Source organism: Astatotilapia calliptera, chromosome 6 (assembly GCF_900246225.1).
Source record: "Astatotilapia calliptera chromosome 6, fAstCal1.2, whole genome shotgun sequence".
NCBI lineage: Eukaryota > Metazoa > Chordata > Actinopteri > Cichliformes > Cichlidae > Astatotilapia > Astatotilapia calliptera.
The window spans coordinates 40,255,377-40,274,852 of NC_039307.1; the positions used below are offsets into that span (position 1 = coordinate 40,255,377).

Sequence of the window (19,476 nt, forward strand, 5' to 3'; positions counted from 1 at the left end):
AAAATGTACCACTTGAGCGCTGGCTGTTGGCAGAGGTGCTCCCATGAGAACGGTATAGTGGACTTCATCGCCACTGACCCACATTTATTAGGGTGTGACACGAACTTGTGGACAGGTAACAAAACCAATTCAGTGGAGGAATATGCCTGTGTTTTATTGTCCAGCTAGTGATCGCCTGCCTTTTATTCACAGAGTACCGAGCTGCTGCTTTGCCAGGTGGATTTCTGGCTGCGGGCAAAGGACCCGACACATCAGTGTGTTTTAATTTGTTTTAAACTGGTGTAAGTCGACGGACTGACTGCTGCGGCTGTCGATGGTTTTGTTTTTTTGTTTTACTTTTTCTGTATCAGTAGGCACCACAGATATTGATTCGCAGGCGGTGAAGGCGCTGCAGGGAAAACAAATCCTTTTTTTGCCTCCCCGCTTTTGCATGCACAGCGGGGGGCCCGAGTGAAGACGGCACCGAAGATTTGCCTTTTTTTCTATAGTGTTTTACCCATTTGGGGTCATGTGTGAGTTGCCGTCCATTTTTAACCTGTGTGCTATGTCGATTTGTTTTTAAACTGTTCCCCGCAGCGCTTGTCCTGTCTCACGGGCAATCGTACAGTTTTATCGTTTTTAATAAGGTAACGTTTTTAATTGTTTTTAGGTGCTGCTGTTACACTGTTTCTTTTATTTTGTATTAAAAATTAAACTCTTTTAAACTGACTGTGCGCCTACGGCTCTGTCCTATTTTAAATAGGTACCTACCACGGGTCACAAACGGTCCAGAAGATCTGTATCATAATGTTTTGGTCATGGTGGATCACTTCAGTAAATTTGCTTGGGCTGCAGTTACAAAAGACCAGACTGCAGTGACGACAGCTAAAGCACTCTGGAGCAAGGTAATTCAGCCCTTTGGTGCACCGAGACGACTGCTGTCAGATGAAGGTCCTAACTTTGAATCGCAACTAGTGCAGGAGCTGTGTGAATTGTATGGTATAAAGAAGGATCATACAACACCCTATCACCCAGCTGGAAATGGGGCCTGTGAACGGCTTAATCGGACTCTTCTGGGGTTGCTGGGCACATTAGGTGAAGAGAGGAGAAACTGGCGAGATCACCTGCCTGAGATGATCCAGGTATATAACCATACAGTGCACAGTTCTACAGGATATTCACCACATTATTTGATGTTTGGAAGGCATGGATTTCTTCCCCAGGATCGGCTGATGGGCCTTACTGAAAATGTGGGCTGTTTTTCTGTAAGCAACTGGGTGCAATACCATCAGAGACGGCTGCAGTATGCCTTCCGAAAAGCTCAAGACCATAGAGACTCTGAAATGTCCCGGCAAAAGAAATATCATGACCTGAAAGCAGATGCTCTTCCATTGCTGCCTGGAGAGAGAGTATTGCTACAGGACTTGAGAGCAAGGGGCCGAGGTAAGTTGGCAGATAGGTGGGAGCAGCAACCTTATGTCGTCATAAAACAAGCAGATCCTGATTTGCCGGTGTATGTAATTAGACAAGAAGGGGGAAATGTTGAGAAAGTGATGCATCGTAACTTAATGAGACCTTGTTTGCTACCTATGCAACAAGATATGCAGAACTCTAGGAGTGAGGTGGAGACAGCCAGGCAGGAAGATTTAAAAACTGGAAATGCATGGCCACACACTGGTAGATCTCCAGCTGCTCCACCCTGGGTCGGGTTTTGGCTTCCCACAGAAATCCCTCTCGAGGCTGGCCCAGAAGGCATGGAGACAGGACTCATTCATCAAGAACCCAGACGGTCAACAAGAACAACCAAAGGACTGCCTCCACAGAGATTTGGAGACTAATATTTATAGATTACATGGTCATTGGGACAATGACCATTTCAGCAGGGAGGGGTGTAACATGGTAGACTAATGTACCTGTGTTAATTCAGCTCCATATTATTGTGTGAAGTTGCACTGGGTTGGGAGTGGTTTTGTGTGTGTCACATTTTTGGTGAGCCAATGGGTGGAATGAGGTTGGACTAATTAGAGGCAGGTGTACTTGATTGCACTGATACACTGGTCTACTTATAGCCCACACTACAAACACTGTGTCGTTTTGTCTCTCTGTGCAGGTATGTAATGTGATGAAATCAGATATGTTTGGGATGGATGGGTTTTGTCCTATGAATTCTATAGTGAAAGTGTAGTTTTGTCTCTCTGTGCAGGCCAGGGCCTATTATATGCCACAGCCTAAAGGTAGCAGAGTTGCAGAGGCTGGAGTGACCACTGGCTATATGCTTGCAGGGTGGTGGGTCTCCAAGGACAACTTCTAACCCTGTTACAGGCAACACATGGAGTGTAACTGGCTGTGTGGCATAGCTGGCTCTGGCCTTGGGACTGTGTGTTTTTATTTGATTCATAAATGGGACACTGGACTGTTTTATCTTTTATCTCTTGATATTTTTTGTCAATAAATTATCTTTTAGAATTTTATTGACTGTCATCTTTTTGCCCACGACTGAGACGGTTGGTCAGACCTAGAATCTTTCTTTGGGTGTGTTACACTTGCATCTAGTCATAGCACAAGAACAAGAGCTCAGAGCCGATCAAAGCAGGTATTGGCCTTTTACAAAACAGCTGCAATTTTGAATTGGCCAAGAAAATTGCATTTGGTTGATCTCTAGAAAATGAATCACGAAGTTCCCATGAAATCTGAGTAACTCACTGTTCAAGGTGCTTTCTTGTAAGTCTAACATGTTCCTTCCACAGAGTAAAACCAATCTGAATCTTAAGTCAGGACCCAAACAGGTCTTGGTCCTGGGTCGAGTCTCGGTGGACAGCAGTCATGTGTGTGCACCATTAGAACTCAGTGTTTTGGTTTATACCTTGTTTTTCCACCTCCTTCTGTAGCTCCTCAGAGGCTGAAAGAGACAGCAGCAGGTCAGGGATTACCAGAGACGGGTTAACAGCAATTATTCTCATTAGCAGCACACTCACTTTGGCCCTATAAACAAGTGACAAATAAAAGAAACGCTGAAAACATGTTCCCTTTGATTTGATGATTTGGCTCCAATGTGCACCTTACAAGGAAGCTCATTGCAGATCTGAGTGATTGCCTTTATGCTACGGTGAAACTATGGTAAAGCAGTCTTTTCCAGATTGCCTGCATTCATGTGGTGAGAGGGTTTACTAAATGGTTTGATGAGAATAAAAATGATGTGAATTCTGTGCCATAACCTTAACTTTCACCCAGCAGAACACTAAACACTTGATATAGAGTTTTTTTAAAAACCACATAAGGAATACCAAAACTGGAGCCTATCCCAGCTGTCATGGGGCGAGAGGCAGGGTACACCCTGGACAGGTCGCCAGTCTGTCGCAGGGCCAATGAAATAAACCATGGAGCATTTAGATTTAAAAAATAGAAAATGGACCATTATTCTTACGGTTGGGGTCGCCGTGGGTGACTAGGAACTCCATCATCTTATTCATAGCACCCATGAAGAAGATGAGCCTCAGCTGTGTCATCGCCATGGTGATAACACTCCACAGGAATATGGGAGAACACACAGAATGACAGAGCGGCACAGACGCTGAAGAAGGAGACAAAGAGAGAAAATGTATGAATGTACATTTAGCTTTTGGTTCAGCAGATACAGACCTCAGAGCCGTGCAGGTTCCAGCCAAAACTCTTTCAGTTCACTGAGAGTTCAGGTCCATCGCAGATTCTCACACAGTTCATTTTGCTGTTCATGGTAGTTTACAGTGCACACAAGTCTTTAAAGACTAGAAAGCCCAGGGGTGGCTGTAGCTCCGATGGCAGAGCAGGTCAGCCACTAATCAGAAGGTCGGTGGTTCAATCCCAGGCTCCCCCCTGGCTGTATGCCAAATATCATTGGGCAAGATACTAACCCCATGTTGGCCTACTGGTGGTGGTCAGAGGGCCCGGTGGCGCCAGTGTCCGGCAGGTGTGGCTTGCCATCACCAGTGTGTGAATGTAGGGTAAAGTGCTTTGGGGTCCTCAGGGACTGAGTAAAGCACTATACTAATGCAGGCCAGTTACCATTTTCCCATCACTTTCATCACTGCAGATGCTGGACCACTGGTCTGTCAACCACTGGTCGACTCTCCCCTCGTGAACAAGACCCTGACGGTGTTTTTCTGGACTCGGGGCAACACTTAACCCTCATCAAAGGCAAGGGAGCCATAGATGATCGCTCGGACGATGGGAGCTTGATTTTTTTGAGAATAAAATCACTGAGAGTGTTGGCAGCAAGCTCAACTTAAACTAAAGCCAAAATAACAAAACAAATACCTTGGGCTGTGCTGTGGGGGTCTGTGTGCTCAGGTACTGTCTGTCTGGATCCCATTGTGTCTTCCATTGCAGTCATGTGGGTGATATTCCTGTCCCCGGTCACGCTGTCCTCTGTCACAACCCCACTTATCTTCACCCTTTTACTGTTAAGAGGAAAAAAACACACAGAATGTAATGGGAAGAGTCATAATGTGCAATTCCCACTATCTCAAAGATGTTTTAAGTTGAAGACTTTTGGAGATACTCATAAAACGTGCCCGAAACCACAGCTGACGTTACTGAATCTGTAAAACTCAGAACACATGGGAAAGGTTCATCATGAAGCCTCGTGACAGCTGACATGAGTGGGTAACATGAAGTCACAACATGAGGAGCGATTCCCTCGTCAATATCTATATTAGTCTGAAGGCAGTGATTTATAGCCTAACCGACTGCAATGACTCTGTCCTCTGAGCAGCCTGTGCACAGCTGTCCCAGGTGTTGTTGTCACTCTTCTGTTCTCTGTGTTTTGTTCATGTCTCTTTCCATTGTGAGCTTTAGTCGACTCTCAGCGCTCTCAGTTCTGCATCCTGCACTCAGGTTTTTGTGTCGTCCCTGGAGAAATCTCTCAGGGAGAATGGAATCACCCCAAACTGGTACCGCTGTGGGAATCCAGGGAGCATCCACGCTCACCACTTCATGCATAATGGACCTTCCATGTGTACGGACATGTGCAGGTGTATATGCATGTATATGTATACATATGCATATTTAAGGTGTACATGTCTATAAATAGGAATAGTAGTGGTACAATAGTTATGTCAAGCTATATAGTTGATGTCTTCCATATTTCCAACCATATCCATAGTCACATACTGTGTATGCTACCGTTGTATGTAGTGTATTATCTTACTTTTTTCATTGATTGTACTTATTTGTATTTTTGTATTTCCTTCTGATATCTGTACCTGAGCTGAGGTGACGCAAAAACTTCCCCGTTGTGGGATCAATAAAGTTTTATCTTATCTTACAGTTCAGATATGATCACTACGCTCTGTAGGAGCAATCATACTGATCACAACTGTCTCATCATGAGACTTGTGTTCTACTTTTAAACGTCTGACACAGTTTCCAGTGTTAATTCGTCTATTCTGTTAAAACTGACGTGTATCTGATGTCTTCGGGTGCAGGGAAAGATTCAGTGGGCCAGTTCAGGAAGCAGTTTAGGATCACAGTGCACGCCATTCCAGCCCAGACCCACATGATGACCCGGAAAGAGACGCCAAGGTCATAAATCACCTGGAGAGGAGGAGGAGGAGTAGGACAGAGAAGCATGAGGGAAGAGATTTCAGGGTTGAGGTGAATAAAGGAAAGGTAAAACGTGTGCATGATGCTGCAAACTTGACCTTTAGTTACTGTTAATGTGAAATCTCACGGCAGTATCCTCCCTTTTATTTCCGCCCAGTGTTGTCTCTTGTTTATTCTTCTTCCTGTTTCCTGTCCACTGTACTCTCTGTCATCAGCTTTTTGGTCCTTCTGCCCCCTTTGCTTTCTTTCATGTTCCCTACAGTTTACAACCCTTCTGCTACAGTTTAACAAGCAATATCTTTTAGCTTTCAGCCAAGAAAGGTTTTCCACCTTTCAACGAGGTGTGTGAGTGTGTGTCTGTACCTTGACACCGGGGAAGGTGACAGCTGAAGAAGCATAAGAGCCAATCATCAGGGAGAGGATGGTTGATCGAATGTTCCCAAACATGTTCGGCAGCTAGATGAGAGAGAGAAACGATCGTGCTGTCACACGGAGCAAATCTGAGTTTCTGTCCAAGGACAAAAGCTTCAGAGCTTTCAACATTTTCTCTACAGTTGTACATTTTAATAAGTGACCAGCAGGTGGCGCTCTTAAAAGCTTTGTACAAACACAGGGGAAAAAAGTCGTGCCGTGTGTGTATGTGTGTGTGTCTATGGGTTCTTACTATACTGGTGGGGACCAAAATCCAGGTCCCCACGAGGAGAGCAAACCAGACGTGTGTGTGTTTGGGTGTGCGAGTGTGTGTGTGCACACGTGTGTGTCACTCTAAGTATAGACACACGTGGAACAGTGCCGCCTCATGAATGTGGCTCAGTTACACTACAGGCTGTAATACTCAGTTGAAACTTGCATCAGTTTCATATATTTGGAGGATTACATTTAATACATCATTTGTCTTAATTTATTCAAACGTTACTTATGTAGCCAAGCGGCTACACTGTAACTCTGTAGTTACATTCATTCATTAAGTGTTGCTTAAACAACAAATTAGTGTAAGAGTCAGAGAGTGGAGGGATACATGAAGTGGAAATGTGAAAATATTTTTTCTCTACAGGAAGATGTTCAGTTGGTGGTTTGGGTGTAAACTGTACAGCTCTGTAAGACAGAGCCACCGTGACAGCATGCACTGGGCTGTAATATGGTTTCAGTTGTGTCAAATCCACACAGCCGTTCATAATTTTAGTCATGACTGCATTTACTCAGAGTTCACTCTATCTATAACTCTGCACTCTGGGGTGAGCTTGGATCCAGCCAAAGGCTCATCCTTTTGCTTTTCTACTGACTAACATCATCTTATTTTAACAAGCTGCACAGTGCATGTCAGGAGAGACTTTAATCAACACGTCCTGTGTTAAGTTACTACAGCGCCTTCCAAATGATTACGCACACAGAGTTTCAAAAGATTTTATAGGTTGTAGAGAATTGAAAATGGTCATTTGTTGAATTTGCAGCATTAGTAGATCAATTTCACTGACATCAAAAGTTATTTCAATCAAAAACATCTTAACAGGTCAAGTCACACAATAACACAGGACCCCTTATTTGATAGCAGTTTTACAATTCTTGCATCCATGGAACTTGTTTTTGGAAAGCTTCTGCTTGAATGTCTTTGCAGGATGTCAGAATAGCCTCTCAGAGCTGCTGTTTGGATGTGAACGGTCTCCCACCCTCATATTCTTTTACCTGAGGATGCTCCAAAGGTTCTCAGTAGGATTGAGGTCAGGGAAGAATGGGTTCCTCTCCTTTTATGCTGATAGCAGCCAAAGATGCAGAGGTGTGCCTCGTAGCATGAGATGGTGCATTGTCTTGCATGAAGATGGTTGTGTTGCAGAAAGCACAGTTCTTCTTTTTGTACCAGGAAGAAAGTGGTCAGTCTGAAACTCTCCCCGTGATTCCAGCTCAAAAACGACTCCACTACCTTTTAGCTGACGATGCAGCCAGCCATCCACCTCTGCATCCATCTGGACCATCCAGGGTGGCGCTGCACTCATCAGTGACCAAGACTGTTTGAAAATTAGTCTTCATGTGGTTCTGGGCCCACTGCAGCCGTTTCTGCTTGTGAGCATTGGTTAGGGGTGGCCGAATAGAAGGTTTATGCACAGCTGCCGGTCTCTGGAGGATCCTACAGCTTGACGTTCGCAGGGCTCTAGAGGCACCAGCAGCTTGAAATGTCTGTTTGCAGCTTTGTAATGGCCTTTTAGCAGCTGCTCTCTGGCAGAAACCTTCATCATTGTGCCTTTATCTGCACGAACCCATGTGTGCTCTGACTCAGCCACAAATCTCTTAACATTATGGTGATCACACGTAAATTTTCGTGAAAGAGGTTTTCATTACGTGTCCAAGGCGGTCAACTATTTCACGCTTTTCAGCAGAGATCATTTTTCCTTCCTAAATTGCTTGAAAATGGAGGCCTGCTTAATAATGTGGAACATCCTCCTTTAGTAGTTTTTCCTTTAATTGGGCTCACCTTGCAAACAACTGATCACAGGTGTCCGAGATTGATTTCAGTGATACAAAGAGTCCTGAGACACAATCCCATCCACGGGTTTAATTGAAAAACAACTTATTTAATCTTTATAACACTTAAACACTATTTGCATAATAATTTGGAACGTGGTGTATATTGACTATGACAGTATGAAGAAGAAGCGTCTCTGTTTTGTCTCAAAGGCTCTGCTCGTGTCGTTTCCTGTGGATCAGCGCTGTCCTGCTCTGATCTTTACACTTACACTGTTGTAGCAGCAGTGGTCATAAGCAGCTGCTGTGTGTGTTACATATTTGTATCACAGATATGAATAACACACCTTCATTTCTCACACACCTTCATTCGAAGAACAACAGAAGCTGCACTTGTGTTCACAGACCATCACTACTGGAGGTGTTTCTGAGCCCAGTCCCTGATTCAACGGCACCATCGTGCCTGTTCTTAACGCACACACATCCATCAGTTCCAGGTTCGATGGTTGTGCTCGGAGGTTTCTCCACATTCTCAGAATCCTTTGCTATCACGTACAGTTTACGATGACACAGTCTTCACAGTTTCACACTGACGGACATTATTCTGAGATATCTGAACAGTTTCTAGATGCGGGGTTATTTATCTATTTTTCACTTCTGTTACTGACCTGTGGTCAGTTAACCTGATGAGTCATAAACCAAGATGGCGCCGCGTATGGATGCCCTGGTGCTTCAGTGCGTTACTTTTGTCTTGTTTTTGTGCATTTCTTCTGTGTCTGGGCACTCCTCTGGATATTCTTACACCAGAGAAGAGCTCCTTAACTGCAGGACTACAACGCCTGTGGATTTATTTCCAATATTTGTCGCATCTGCGGCAGATTTACTGCTGACTCTGACCAGGAAAGTGAGACGTCGAAAGAGAGGTAAGCGAGCCGGCGTACTCGTGCGTTTGAGGAAACGCGGACTGAGAACTGCTCTTCCTGGGATCTTCCTTTCTAATGTACGCTCACTCTGGAATAAGATAGACGAACTGGCCCTGATGAGAAGCATGAACAAAGACTTTGCCTCCTCCTGTGTCTTATGTTTTACGGAGTCGTGGCTCAGTGAGGACATCCCGGACTGCGCGCTCAAGCTGGAGGGCTTTCATCTGCTGCGCGCGGACCGGCAGGCCGCTCTCTCCGGTAAAACCAAAGGTGGAGGTGTCTGCTTCTACATCAATAGTGGCTGGTGCACAGATGTAACAGTGATTGCTCAGCACTGCTCTCCCTCTCTGGAATATCTTTTTATTCACTGCAAACCGTTTTATTCTCCGCGGGAGTTTGCTTCATTCATCCTGGCCGCTGTTTACATCCCGCCAGACGCGGATGCGCAAGCAGCTCAGTGCGCACTCGCGGAGCAGATTCTCCACATGGAGCGGACATTCCCGGACTCTCTCATTATTGCTCTTGGGGACTTTAACAAAGCCAATCTGAGCCATGAGCTTCCGAAATACAAGCAGTATATTAAATGCCCGACCAGAGAGGAGAGGACATTAGACCACTGTTACAGCACGATCAGCGGGGCCTATCGCGCGGTGCCCCGCGCTTCACTCGGACTTTCTGACCACGTCATGATCCACCTGATCCCCGCGTACAGGCAGAGGCTGAAGCTCTCCAAACCTGTCGTGAGGACCAAAAAACTGTGGAGCAACGAGGCTGTGGAGGAGCTTCGCACGTGTTTGGAGACCACAGACTGGGACACAATGAAGGCTGCTTCTAACAGCTTGGACGAGTTTACGGACACTGTCACCTCCTATATCCACTTCTGTGAGGACAGCATTGTGCCATCACGCACCAGGGTGAGTTATAACAATGACAAACCCTGGTTTACTCCTAAACTCAAAAAGCTGTGGCTGGAAAAGAGAAAGGCGTTCAGAAGCGCAGACAGGGTCTGCTACAGAGAGGCCAAGTACAGGTTCACTAAAGAAGTGGACATTGCTAAACATCAGCACTCTGAGAAGATGCAGCAGCAGATCTCAGAGAATGACTCGGCCTCTGTGTGGAAAGGTTTTAGGAATATTACAAACTACAAGCCTAAAACCCCCCACTCCACTGATGACTTGCTCTTAGCCAACACCCTTAACGACTTCTACTGCCGTTTTGACGAGCCATCACCACCTTCAAACTGTTCACCTACAACACCCCCCTCCTCACCCCACACAAAAGAAGATTTCACACCACCTCCTCCCACCACAACTCTTCATATTCATGAAGCAGATGTGAGGAAGCAGTTTAAGAGTCTGAATGCTCGAAAAGCTCCCGGCCCAGACGGTGTGTCTCCTGCCACCCTCAGACACTGTGCAAACGAGCTGGCCCAGTGTTTTCTGGCATCTTCAACTCCTCACTGCAGGCATGTCATGTGCCTGCCTGCTTCAAGTCCTCTACCATAATCCCTGTCCCCAAGAAACCTAGGATCACTGGACTAAATGACTACAGACCCGTGGCTCTGACATCTGTGGTCATGAAGTCATTTGAGCGCCTAGTTCTCTCCCATCTCAAGACCCTCACGGCCCCCCTCCTGGACCCCCTGCAGTTTGCATATAGAGCCAACAGGTCTGTAGACGACGCCATCAACATGGCCCTACACTTCATCCTGCAGCATCTGGACTCCCCAGGAACCTACGCCAGGATCCTGTTTGTGGACTTCAGCTCTGCCTTCAACACCATCCTTCCAGACCATCTCCGAGGCAAGCTTTCCCAGATGAATGTGCCTGATCCCATCTGCCGGTGGATCACTGACTTCCTGACGGACAGGAAGCAGCACGTGAGGCTGGGGAAGAATGTCTCGGACTCCCGGACCATCAGCACCGGCTCCCCTCAGGGCTGTGTTCTTTCTCCTCTGCTCTTCTCCCTGTACACCAACTGCTGCACCTCCACCCACCAGTCTGTCAAGCTAATCAAGTTTGCAGATGACACCACCGTTATTGGACTCATCTCGGACGGGGATGAGTCTGCCTACAGGAGGGAGGTTGAACGTCTGGTGTCCTGGTGCAGCCACAACAACCTGGTGCTGAATGCCCAGAAGACAGTGGAGATTATTGTGGACTTCAGGAAACACACAGCCCCACTCCCCCCCATCATCCTGTCTGACACCCCCATCACCTCTGTGGACTCATTCCGCTTCCTGGGTACCACCATCACCCAGGACCTGAAGTGGGAGCCCACCATCACCTCCGTCATCAAGAAAGCCCAGCAGAGGATGTACTTCCTGAGGCAGCTGAAGAAATTCAACCTGCCAACACGGACGATGATGCAATTCTACACCGCAATCATCGAGTCCATCCTCACCTCCTCCATCACCGTGTGGTACGCTGGAGCCACTATCAGGGACAAACAGAGACTGCAGCGTGTTGTGCGCTCTGCTGAGAAGGTGATTGGCTGCAGACTCCCATCTCTGCAGGACCTGTACACCTCCAGGACATTGCGGCGTGCAGCTCGGATCTCAGCTGACCCTTCTCACCCTGGACACAGTCTGTTTGACCTGCTCCCCTCAGGCAGGAGGCTCCGGTCCATTCGCACCAGAACCTCTCGCCATAAGAACAGTTTCTTCCCCTCTGCTGTTGGACACATGAACAATAACCATATGACTGTTCCCACCACTAACACATGACCCTACGCTGTGTCACTGCATCATTTCATGTCTGGCACTGATCACCACCTGCACTCATGTATATATCTTTCTACGTAGCACTCATAATTCTTATTCTCATGTATATATCTCATGTATATCTCATGCACATATCTTTCTTTCTACATAGCACTTTAATTCTTATTGTTTGCACTGAAGCACCGCAGCAATTTCCTAATGTTGTAAACCTCAACATCTGGCAATAAACCCATTCTGATTCTGATTCTGAGTCACTGTTCTGTTTTGACTATGTTCACATGCTAATGAGACAAATAAGAGGAAATTGTATTTCTATTGTTATACATCAGAAATTTGTGAAGCTTTTATTTTGACATCCGAATAGACAGGAAAGCCTTTATTTTGACATGTGCATAGACAGGAACAGTGGGGAAAGCATGGCTACACCTTTGAAATCTTTTGAGTTGAATCCAAAATACTCCTTCAGAAAGCAAAAGTAAGTTCAGTCAGTTCTTTGTATATTAGACAATTAGTAATGGGGTGTTTGAGACATTATTTTGTACCTTCCTTGAAGTGCAGTAGTTATAGGTCGTAGCTTCTGAGCTAATGATACAAGTGTACACTTGCCCACTACCTGCTTATTGTTCTTTGTATTAATATCAGATTGTATATCTACAGGATGCTTATCTTGAAGTCTCCTATGTTAGTGGCTAAATACACTTACCTGCTGATTGTATGACAATCATTAAGAGTTTAGTTTTATGTGTTTCTAGTTTCACTCCAGTTCAATGATGTCAGTTCAACACTATGTTCGAGGAGCAAGTACGCTCACCTCCCTGGCTCTTGAGTTTGGCTGGCTGTTCACGCTCAGGGAGTTCAACACATAGAGAGAGCAGTACAGTCACCGTGTTTTCCTCTAACTGTTTCTTTTTAGTATCGTTTACCTTTTTGGCCTTTTGTTGCTCCCATTAATCAAAACAAGCCATTTTTTTTAAATCAAATGATACAATGTCTCAGTTTAAATATTTAAAATCATTTTTATGTTATACTGTGGAAACAAAACATGGCTTTGTCAGAGTTACAAACCATTGAGTTCTGTTTTTATTTACGTTGCGTCTTAACTTCTTTTTTGAATTGGGGTTGTAACTATGGTGTCACAAGTGTTCACGCTGAAGGTGTCATGAGAAACACTCTTTGTTTACATAAATGAAATGAAATGAAACCGATAATATCGGAGAATTCAGCTATAGCATGCAACAGGCCGTCAGTTTCTTTGTTTGTACATTGCCCTCATTTGCCCCAGTGTAAATATCACTGGGTTTTATTTGTCTGTCTACAGCCTCAGGTTCAGCTGAAGTCATGCCTTCCCAGAGTAATGTTCCCATGTTGTAGGTTTGCCTTGGCTCTCCATTCTTATCAGCCCTCCCCTCTTTTCCATCGCTGTGTTGCCTCTGTGCACACACAGCTTATAAAGCATAAGCATGAAGTTCCAACCACAAATATCACAACACCAGCTGCAGGTCAGTTCCACAGAATGACACCAGTGGGTCTTTTTGTGTTAATTCATTGCAAATTAACATGAAGCACAAGCCCGTAGCTACATAAATCCGATAACTAGACAAGAATGTTAATATTGATGCATATGCATATGTATATACAGTATATGTATGGTATGTTATACATATTTATCTATCTATAAAATGAAAATGCAAAAAGAGTCATTGTTGTTTCACAGTAACATGCTGCAGCCACTCTGGATCGTGGCCGGCTGGTTTCTTAAATTTCTGCTGAATATTCAGTTTTACATAAACTAGCACACACTTGGTTTCATGTCTGATTTATTCCTTTTCTATTCTGGCTGAGCACTCAAAGTGTTTTACTGCAAGCCACCCGGCACGTTACTTCATGTCTTCTGGTGCTGTTTCTGACTGTTTCTGACTGTTTCTAACTCGCTCACATCATCACTGGATTTGTGGACAGGACACTTTGACATGTGGATGCTGGAAGAGCTGGGAACCAGTTATTATACGGCAGCTTTATCAAAGCTAAACAAGTGTTACTGACTATATATATCAGGTACTTATGTAAGAGCCCCCCCCCCCCCCACACACACACACACACACACCATTGTGTCTCAATAACTTCAGCCAGCATTACCCATATGGAAAAGATATATATAAATCTTATAAAGTTATTATCTCTCTTGTATGAAACTTGTATGAAAAGCATACAAGAGTGAAAACACATATAAGATCCCTTAAAAAATTATATAATGAAACTTGTATGTTTTGTATACTTACTAAAAACATATATGATTTGCTCATGAAAGTGGCCACTTTCATGAGTAAATCATATATGTTTTTACGATTTCTTTTCCATATGGGTACACTTGGAACATTCACTTAGACACTGTTTTTAACCCTAAGATATCGGCTTGTTGCCCTACCTGACCTGAACCCTTAACAAACAATACACTCACCTACACACACCCACTCAGGCTCATGTTATTTTAGGTCTGTAGGAGAGAGACCAATGGAGTGAGGGGCTGACAGGGGCGTGGGAGGGTGTGTTGACCAGCCAGCTTTGTGATTGGTTGAAGGACTGCTGCTGAATTTAGAACAAGTTTTTGAAAACACACACACTCTAAGTATGTTCTGCATCTGACTGTGTGGACAGGTGGTTGGAGTTTGGACCTGGGGCAGATGGAAACGTAGGGATATGGGGCAGTCTGATGCCCAGCAGTGTATATATTGCATCATACTGCGAACTTTGTTCCATGTGCAAGTCTCTGCTTCCCATCACTGCTGAGTGAACTTGTTATAACTGACTTTAACTCGATTGACCCCTCGTGATAAATGTTTCTGGTGCCTCCATTCCGGCTGCAAAAAACTGAATATGCCATTTACCATAGACTTCTGCAGTCGCAGCTATCGCCATCTGGTGGTTGCAAGATAGAATGCAGATGCAAGGCACTTCATCAACATAAACACAAAGCCTTATGTTTGTGTTCTGTGAAATCAGCAGCTGTGCGTTCATACTCATCTCTCTCTCTACCACACAGACCAGCACAGCGACTGCATCACTCTTTGTACAGTATGTCCACTCACAACACTGTGAACAACACTGAGAGGCACGTGACACAAACTGAACGTCAAGTTAGTTCCCCTGAAAGGTCGTGTTTGGTTGTCACTGATGGTAACTTACTCATCCCCAGAGGTTTGAAATGCCAGAAAAGGCAGTGTGAGTGTGTGTGTCTGTGTGTATGAGTGTGTCTGTGTGTATGAGTGTGTCTGTGTGTATGAGTGTGTGTATGAGTGTGTGAGTGTGTGTGTGTCTGTGTGTATGAGTGTGTGAGTGTGTGTGTGTCTGTGTGTATGAGTGTGTGTGAGTGTATGAGTGTGTGTATGAGTGTGTGTGTGTATGTGAGTGTGTGTGAGAGCGTCTGTATGAGTGTGTGTGTGTGTGTGTGAGTGTGTGTGTGTCTGTGTGTATGAGTGTGTCTGTGTGTATGTGAGTGTGTGTGTGTGAGTGTGTGTGTGTCTGTGTGTATGTGAGTGTGTGTCTGTGTGTGTGTGTGTGTGTGAGTGTGTGTGTGTATGAGTGTGTGTGTGTGTGTGTGTGTGTGTGTGTGTGTGAGAGCCTCTGTATGAGTGTGTGTGTGTGTGTGTATGAGTGTGTGTGTGTGTGTGTGAGTGTGTGTGTAAATGGTAAATGGCCTGTATTTATATAGCGCTTTACACATCCAGTCATTCACCCATTCACACACTGGTGATGGCAGCTACATTGTAGCCACAGCCACCCTGGGGCGCACTGACAGAGGCGAGGCTGCCGAACACTGGCGCCACCGGGCCCTCTGACCACCACCAGCAGTCAACGGGGGAAGTGTCTTGCCCAAGGACACAACGACCGAGACTGTCCAAGCCGGGGCTCGAACCGGCAACCTTCCGATTACAAGACGAACTCCCAACTCTTGAGCCACGATCGCCCTTATGTGTGTGTGTGTCTGTGTGTGTGTGAGTGTGTGTGTGTCTGTGTGTGTATCTGTGTGTGTGTGTGTGAGTGTGTGTATGAGTGTGTGTGTATCTGTGTGTGTGTGTCTGTGTGAGTATCTGTGTGTGTGTGTGTGTGAGTGTGTGTGTGTGTGTGTGTGTGTGTGTGTGTGTGTGTGTGTGTGTGTGTGTGAGTGTGTCTGTGTGTCTGTGTGTGTGAGTGTGCGTGTGTGAGTGGAAATCGTACTGTGAGTGAAGTGAAGGTCAGGCAGATTCCTCCAAAACCATTCAAGGACACAGCCAGGAAGATGAGGCCCGACAGGACTGATGGACCAAACGAGAAATACCTTCAGCTGTGATGAAACCAAGTGTCACTTCCTGTCTACTTTCCCTGACCAGAGGTGGACGTTGTAAACATGGCAGTGTTATATCATAATGAGGAGGGAGGGTGGCATACTAAAACTACAAATATGTCTCTGCTAGAGTTTGCCTTTGTGTGTGCTGACGTGTTTCCTCACCTTCAGGGTCATACGCAGCAGCAGCTATTATGGCGCAGGAGGCTGCGAAACATGAACTGAAATACATAAAGACACAGACGTCTGAGTACCTCACATTTCACTCTGTTTGACACTAAATCAGGCATCCCTGCCAAGCTGCTCAGCCCAACAGTTAAACTCACACGTGATGATGCAATCAGCCCTCAAACCTTTTCACTCAGAACATGAACTAAAGTTTAAAGTGTCTTTGATTGGTTCATTTAGCTGTCATACCTGCCAATGAGTCTCAGTGGTCGTGGCCCATATTTGTCCATCAAGATCCCCAGGGGTAATGTGGCTGCGCTCAAGAGGAAGGATCCGATGGTGAAGCCGAGATTCAGTATCTCCTCTTGTTCCACACAACTCTTCCAATCGTTGCCCTGCATGAAAGTCGCATTCGTGTCCGCAGTCTCGTTTCCTGGGACGGGTCATAGAAGAAGCAAATCAGGACGACCAAATAAAGACCCCGAGAAACTGCTTCAGCTACCGAAAGCACCTCGTGCCACAATATCCTCATTTCTAGCAAGGTTAAATACTGCAAGGCTAAAGTGAAAGAGGCGCCTGCTTGTGGATGATTCCTGCAGTGCATTGTTTCTTTTAATGAAACAGACGTCATTTTACAGCGGTCTTACCAGGGCAAAGGTGAGAATAGAAGCCTTCCTTCTTCAGCATGATGAGCAGCGAGGCCCAGCCCAGCAGCACAGCAGAGAACAGCAGGTTCTCTACGATGGCTGTGATGGCCATCCACCACCTCCTCCTGTATGCCTGTGACAAGCTGGGAGCCATGACGGCTGGAGATACAGGGAAGACGTGAGTGTGATTCCCTGTCTCTCCTGCACAGTGTCCCCAAACACAGCACTGGACTTTTTCAGATCACTGCTTAAATCAACTTCTCTGGCCAAACAAGTCATTAACCCAGAGTCTACATGTAATAGATTACAAGTGGGCAAGTTATTTACTTGGAGGTCTTTGTTTGTTTTACGTTTCTTTGTCAGTGTCAGACACAACGCAGGAACACATCTGTTACATATACATGAACCTAAACTTGTGGAGTTCTTGCAATGCTCTTTGTTGGACTTGATTCATGCAAAGCTATAAGAGTAGCTTTGCATGAATTACAGCTGAACGTGAGACACCCAGCGCGACTTGGCGCGACATCGCCCTTTGTTTGGTGAAGTCTTGTCGTGTTACCTTTTTAAACCGTGAGGAATCTTGATTATGAGTCAGTCACTAGTTACAAGTCGTCCCGCCTCCATCTGGACTCCTGTGCACCATCGTCAGTGTGGAAACAATAAACTCCTTTCACACTGCAGAGCTGCAGTTTGTGCTCGTCATCAGCCAATGAAACACAGGACAGCGCTAGCTTAAATATAGGTCACGTGACCACCACCAGTGACTGCATTTAATTACTCTTATTTCCTTTTGTCTTTTTTCCTCATGTCAAGGCGATGTGTATTACTTGTAGCTTTCTCAGCTGTTTGTGCTTCATAAGATGTTGTTTTCATTGGTTATTCCTGCTGTTGGTCATGGTCCTGTGACCTGTGACAGGTGATGACGAGCACGTGGGCCTGAAACATCAAGCACTAAACAAACTGGGAGTTCTGCAGTGTGCGAGCTGTTGGTGGTGGTCAGTTCCACGTGGTAGTGAGGACGTGCGAGGATGCTTTCCTGTTTGAGGGTCACTATATTTATGTTATTATTTTAAAAAAGCAGGTGGAGCTTCACCTTAGAGCTGTCACAAAAGGAATTATTGAGGGGGTAGGAAGGAGGAGGAGTTTGACCTCATATGACCCACAGTAGGAGCTATCGGGTGTCATCACGTTAGAGGGCATTACGCTGACTTTAACTTCATAGAGACTGACCCTGGGACTAACGTTAACCCTGACAACAGTGCCAGTAATGATGTAGGTCTGTCCATGTGTCAACATCTGCAAATAAGAGATCAGATCTTTATGAAGTCACAGTGTGGGCATATCCCTGATGTGGTCATATTAGCACACTGCTGTTCAAACCTTGTGTTTTTGAGGGGCAGCCAATCAGAAGAAAGGGGTCCTTAAAAGAGACGAAGGGCTAAAACAGCATTTTTCAGACAGATGATGACCTGCAGAGCTACTTTAATGTGCAAGAATTAGACTGCGTGACTGGAAAAGAGCAAAAATAAGCTAACTAGATGTGACGTGGCAGAACGGTGGTGCGTTGTTTGAATTGTTTCCTCACATGAAGACGATTCCTGGCAGCCTGTCTGCGTGGGGTTTGCATGGTCCCAGTGTGCCTGTGAAGTACTCTAGATTGTACACTGGTTAGCGTGGTACTTAAAGGACCTTGAGTGGTCAGTAAGACGAGCCCAGCATTAAATAACTGCCATGCTTTTGGAAATGAATGAGTAACTTGGTGCTGTGTCCACTGTGGTCTCCACTCGATGTGATGTTTCTGATCACTATGTTTCTTTTAATGCTGTTAGCCTGCTTTCATGTTTCAAAGACCTTTCTGATTGGCCAACAAAAATCTCTTTACTGTCAGCAGTTTTAAAATGCGGACACAGAGAGGACACGTGGGAACGACTGAACAATATTAATAGTTACAAACAAAGACGTGGTCCACATTCATCAAGCACGACCTCCACTGCACGTGGCAGCGTGAGGTGAAAACACACCTTAGAATGACTTACTTTACAAGCTGCTCTCCACCTGCAGTTGATCTGTTTCACACTTCTGCTCTGCTCCTCCTCTTCCCGACAGGAGAACGTTCAAACTCTCACGATGTTCGTCCCACTGTGCCGGCAGTATGTGGTGGCACATGTGTGAGCTCACATGGACTCTTTCTCTCTCTATAAATGGAGCTCAAGTCTCACCCACCCTCCTCCCTGACCTTAACACAGCACACACTTTTGGGCTTGCTCGGTCAGCTCGGCCATGATTTGTGGTTTGATCTGAATGAAGGCAGATAAAGTCTGCTGTCTATCAGCTGATGCATTTTTACACTTTCAGTGAAATTCTTACTCATTAAAAACGATCAGGGCTTCAGATTTGACAGTTTCACTCTGATCTCAGTACAGGGCGTACTGGCAGCTTACTCACTGGACCCACCTTGTGGTGAACTATAACACTGTTGAAATCTGACACCTGTGAGGGAACCACAGAAGTCGTCAACCAAGATTAATGTGAGGCGTTTGCATTCATCACACCTTCATCTTATGTATTCAGTACAGTGCCCACATGTTTCCTGCTCCAAGTCAGGTGGCTTTATTGTCATTGCAGCCATGTGCAGAGGTACAGTACACAGTGAAAGGAGACAACGTTCCTCCAAGACTG

At 45.5% G+C, this 19,476-nt stretch overlaps 1 protein-coding gene across 1 annotated transcript in view; it reads right to left on the reverse strand.

Moving 5' to 3' along the window:
- Positions 1–18,965, reverse strand: part of slc43a1b (solute carrier family 43 member 1b) — a 33,983-nt gene extending 15,018 nt beyond the window's left edge. The window contains exons 1-10 of the mRNA XM_026172142.1: positions 18,834–18,965; positions 16,798–16,956; positions 16,400–16,583; positions 16,148–16,203; positions 15,877–15,953; positions 5,923–6,015; positions 5,417–5,550; positions 4,273–4,415; positions 3,404–3,550; positions 2,843–2,878 (exon numbers count right to left, since the gene is read on the reverse strand). Coding sequence (XP_026027927.1) covers positions 2,843–2,878; positions 3,404–3,550; positions 4,273–4,415; positions 5,417–5,550; positions 5,923–6,015; positions 15,877–15,953; positions 16,148–16,203; positions 16,400–16,583; positions 16,798–16,951 — 1,024 coding nt within the window. The 5' untranslated portion in view covers positions 16,952–16,956; positions 18,834–18,965. The remainder of the gene's footprint in view (positions 1–2,842; positions 2,879–3,403; positions 3,551–4,272; positions 4,416–5,416; positions 5,551–5,922; positions 6,016–15,876; positions 15,954–16,147; positions 16,204–16,399; positions 16,584–16,797; positions 16,957–18,833) is intronic.
- Positions 18,966–19,476: the final 511 nt, after the last annotated feature.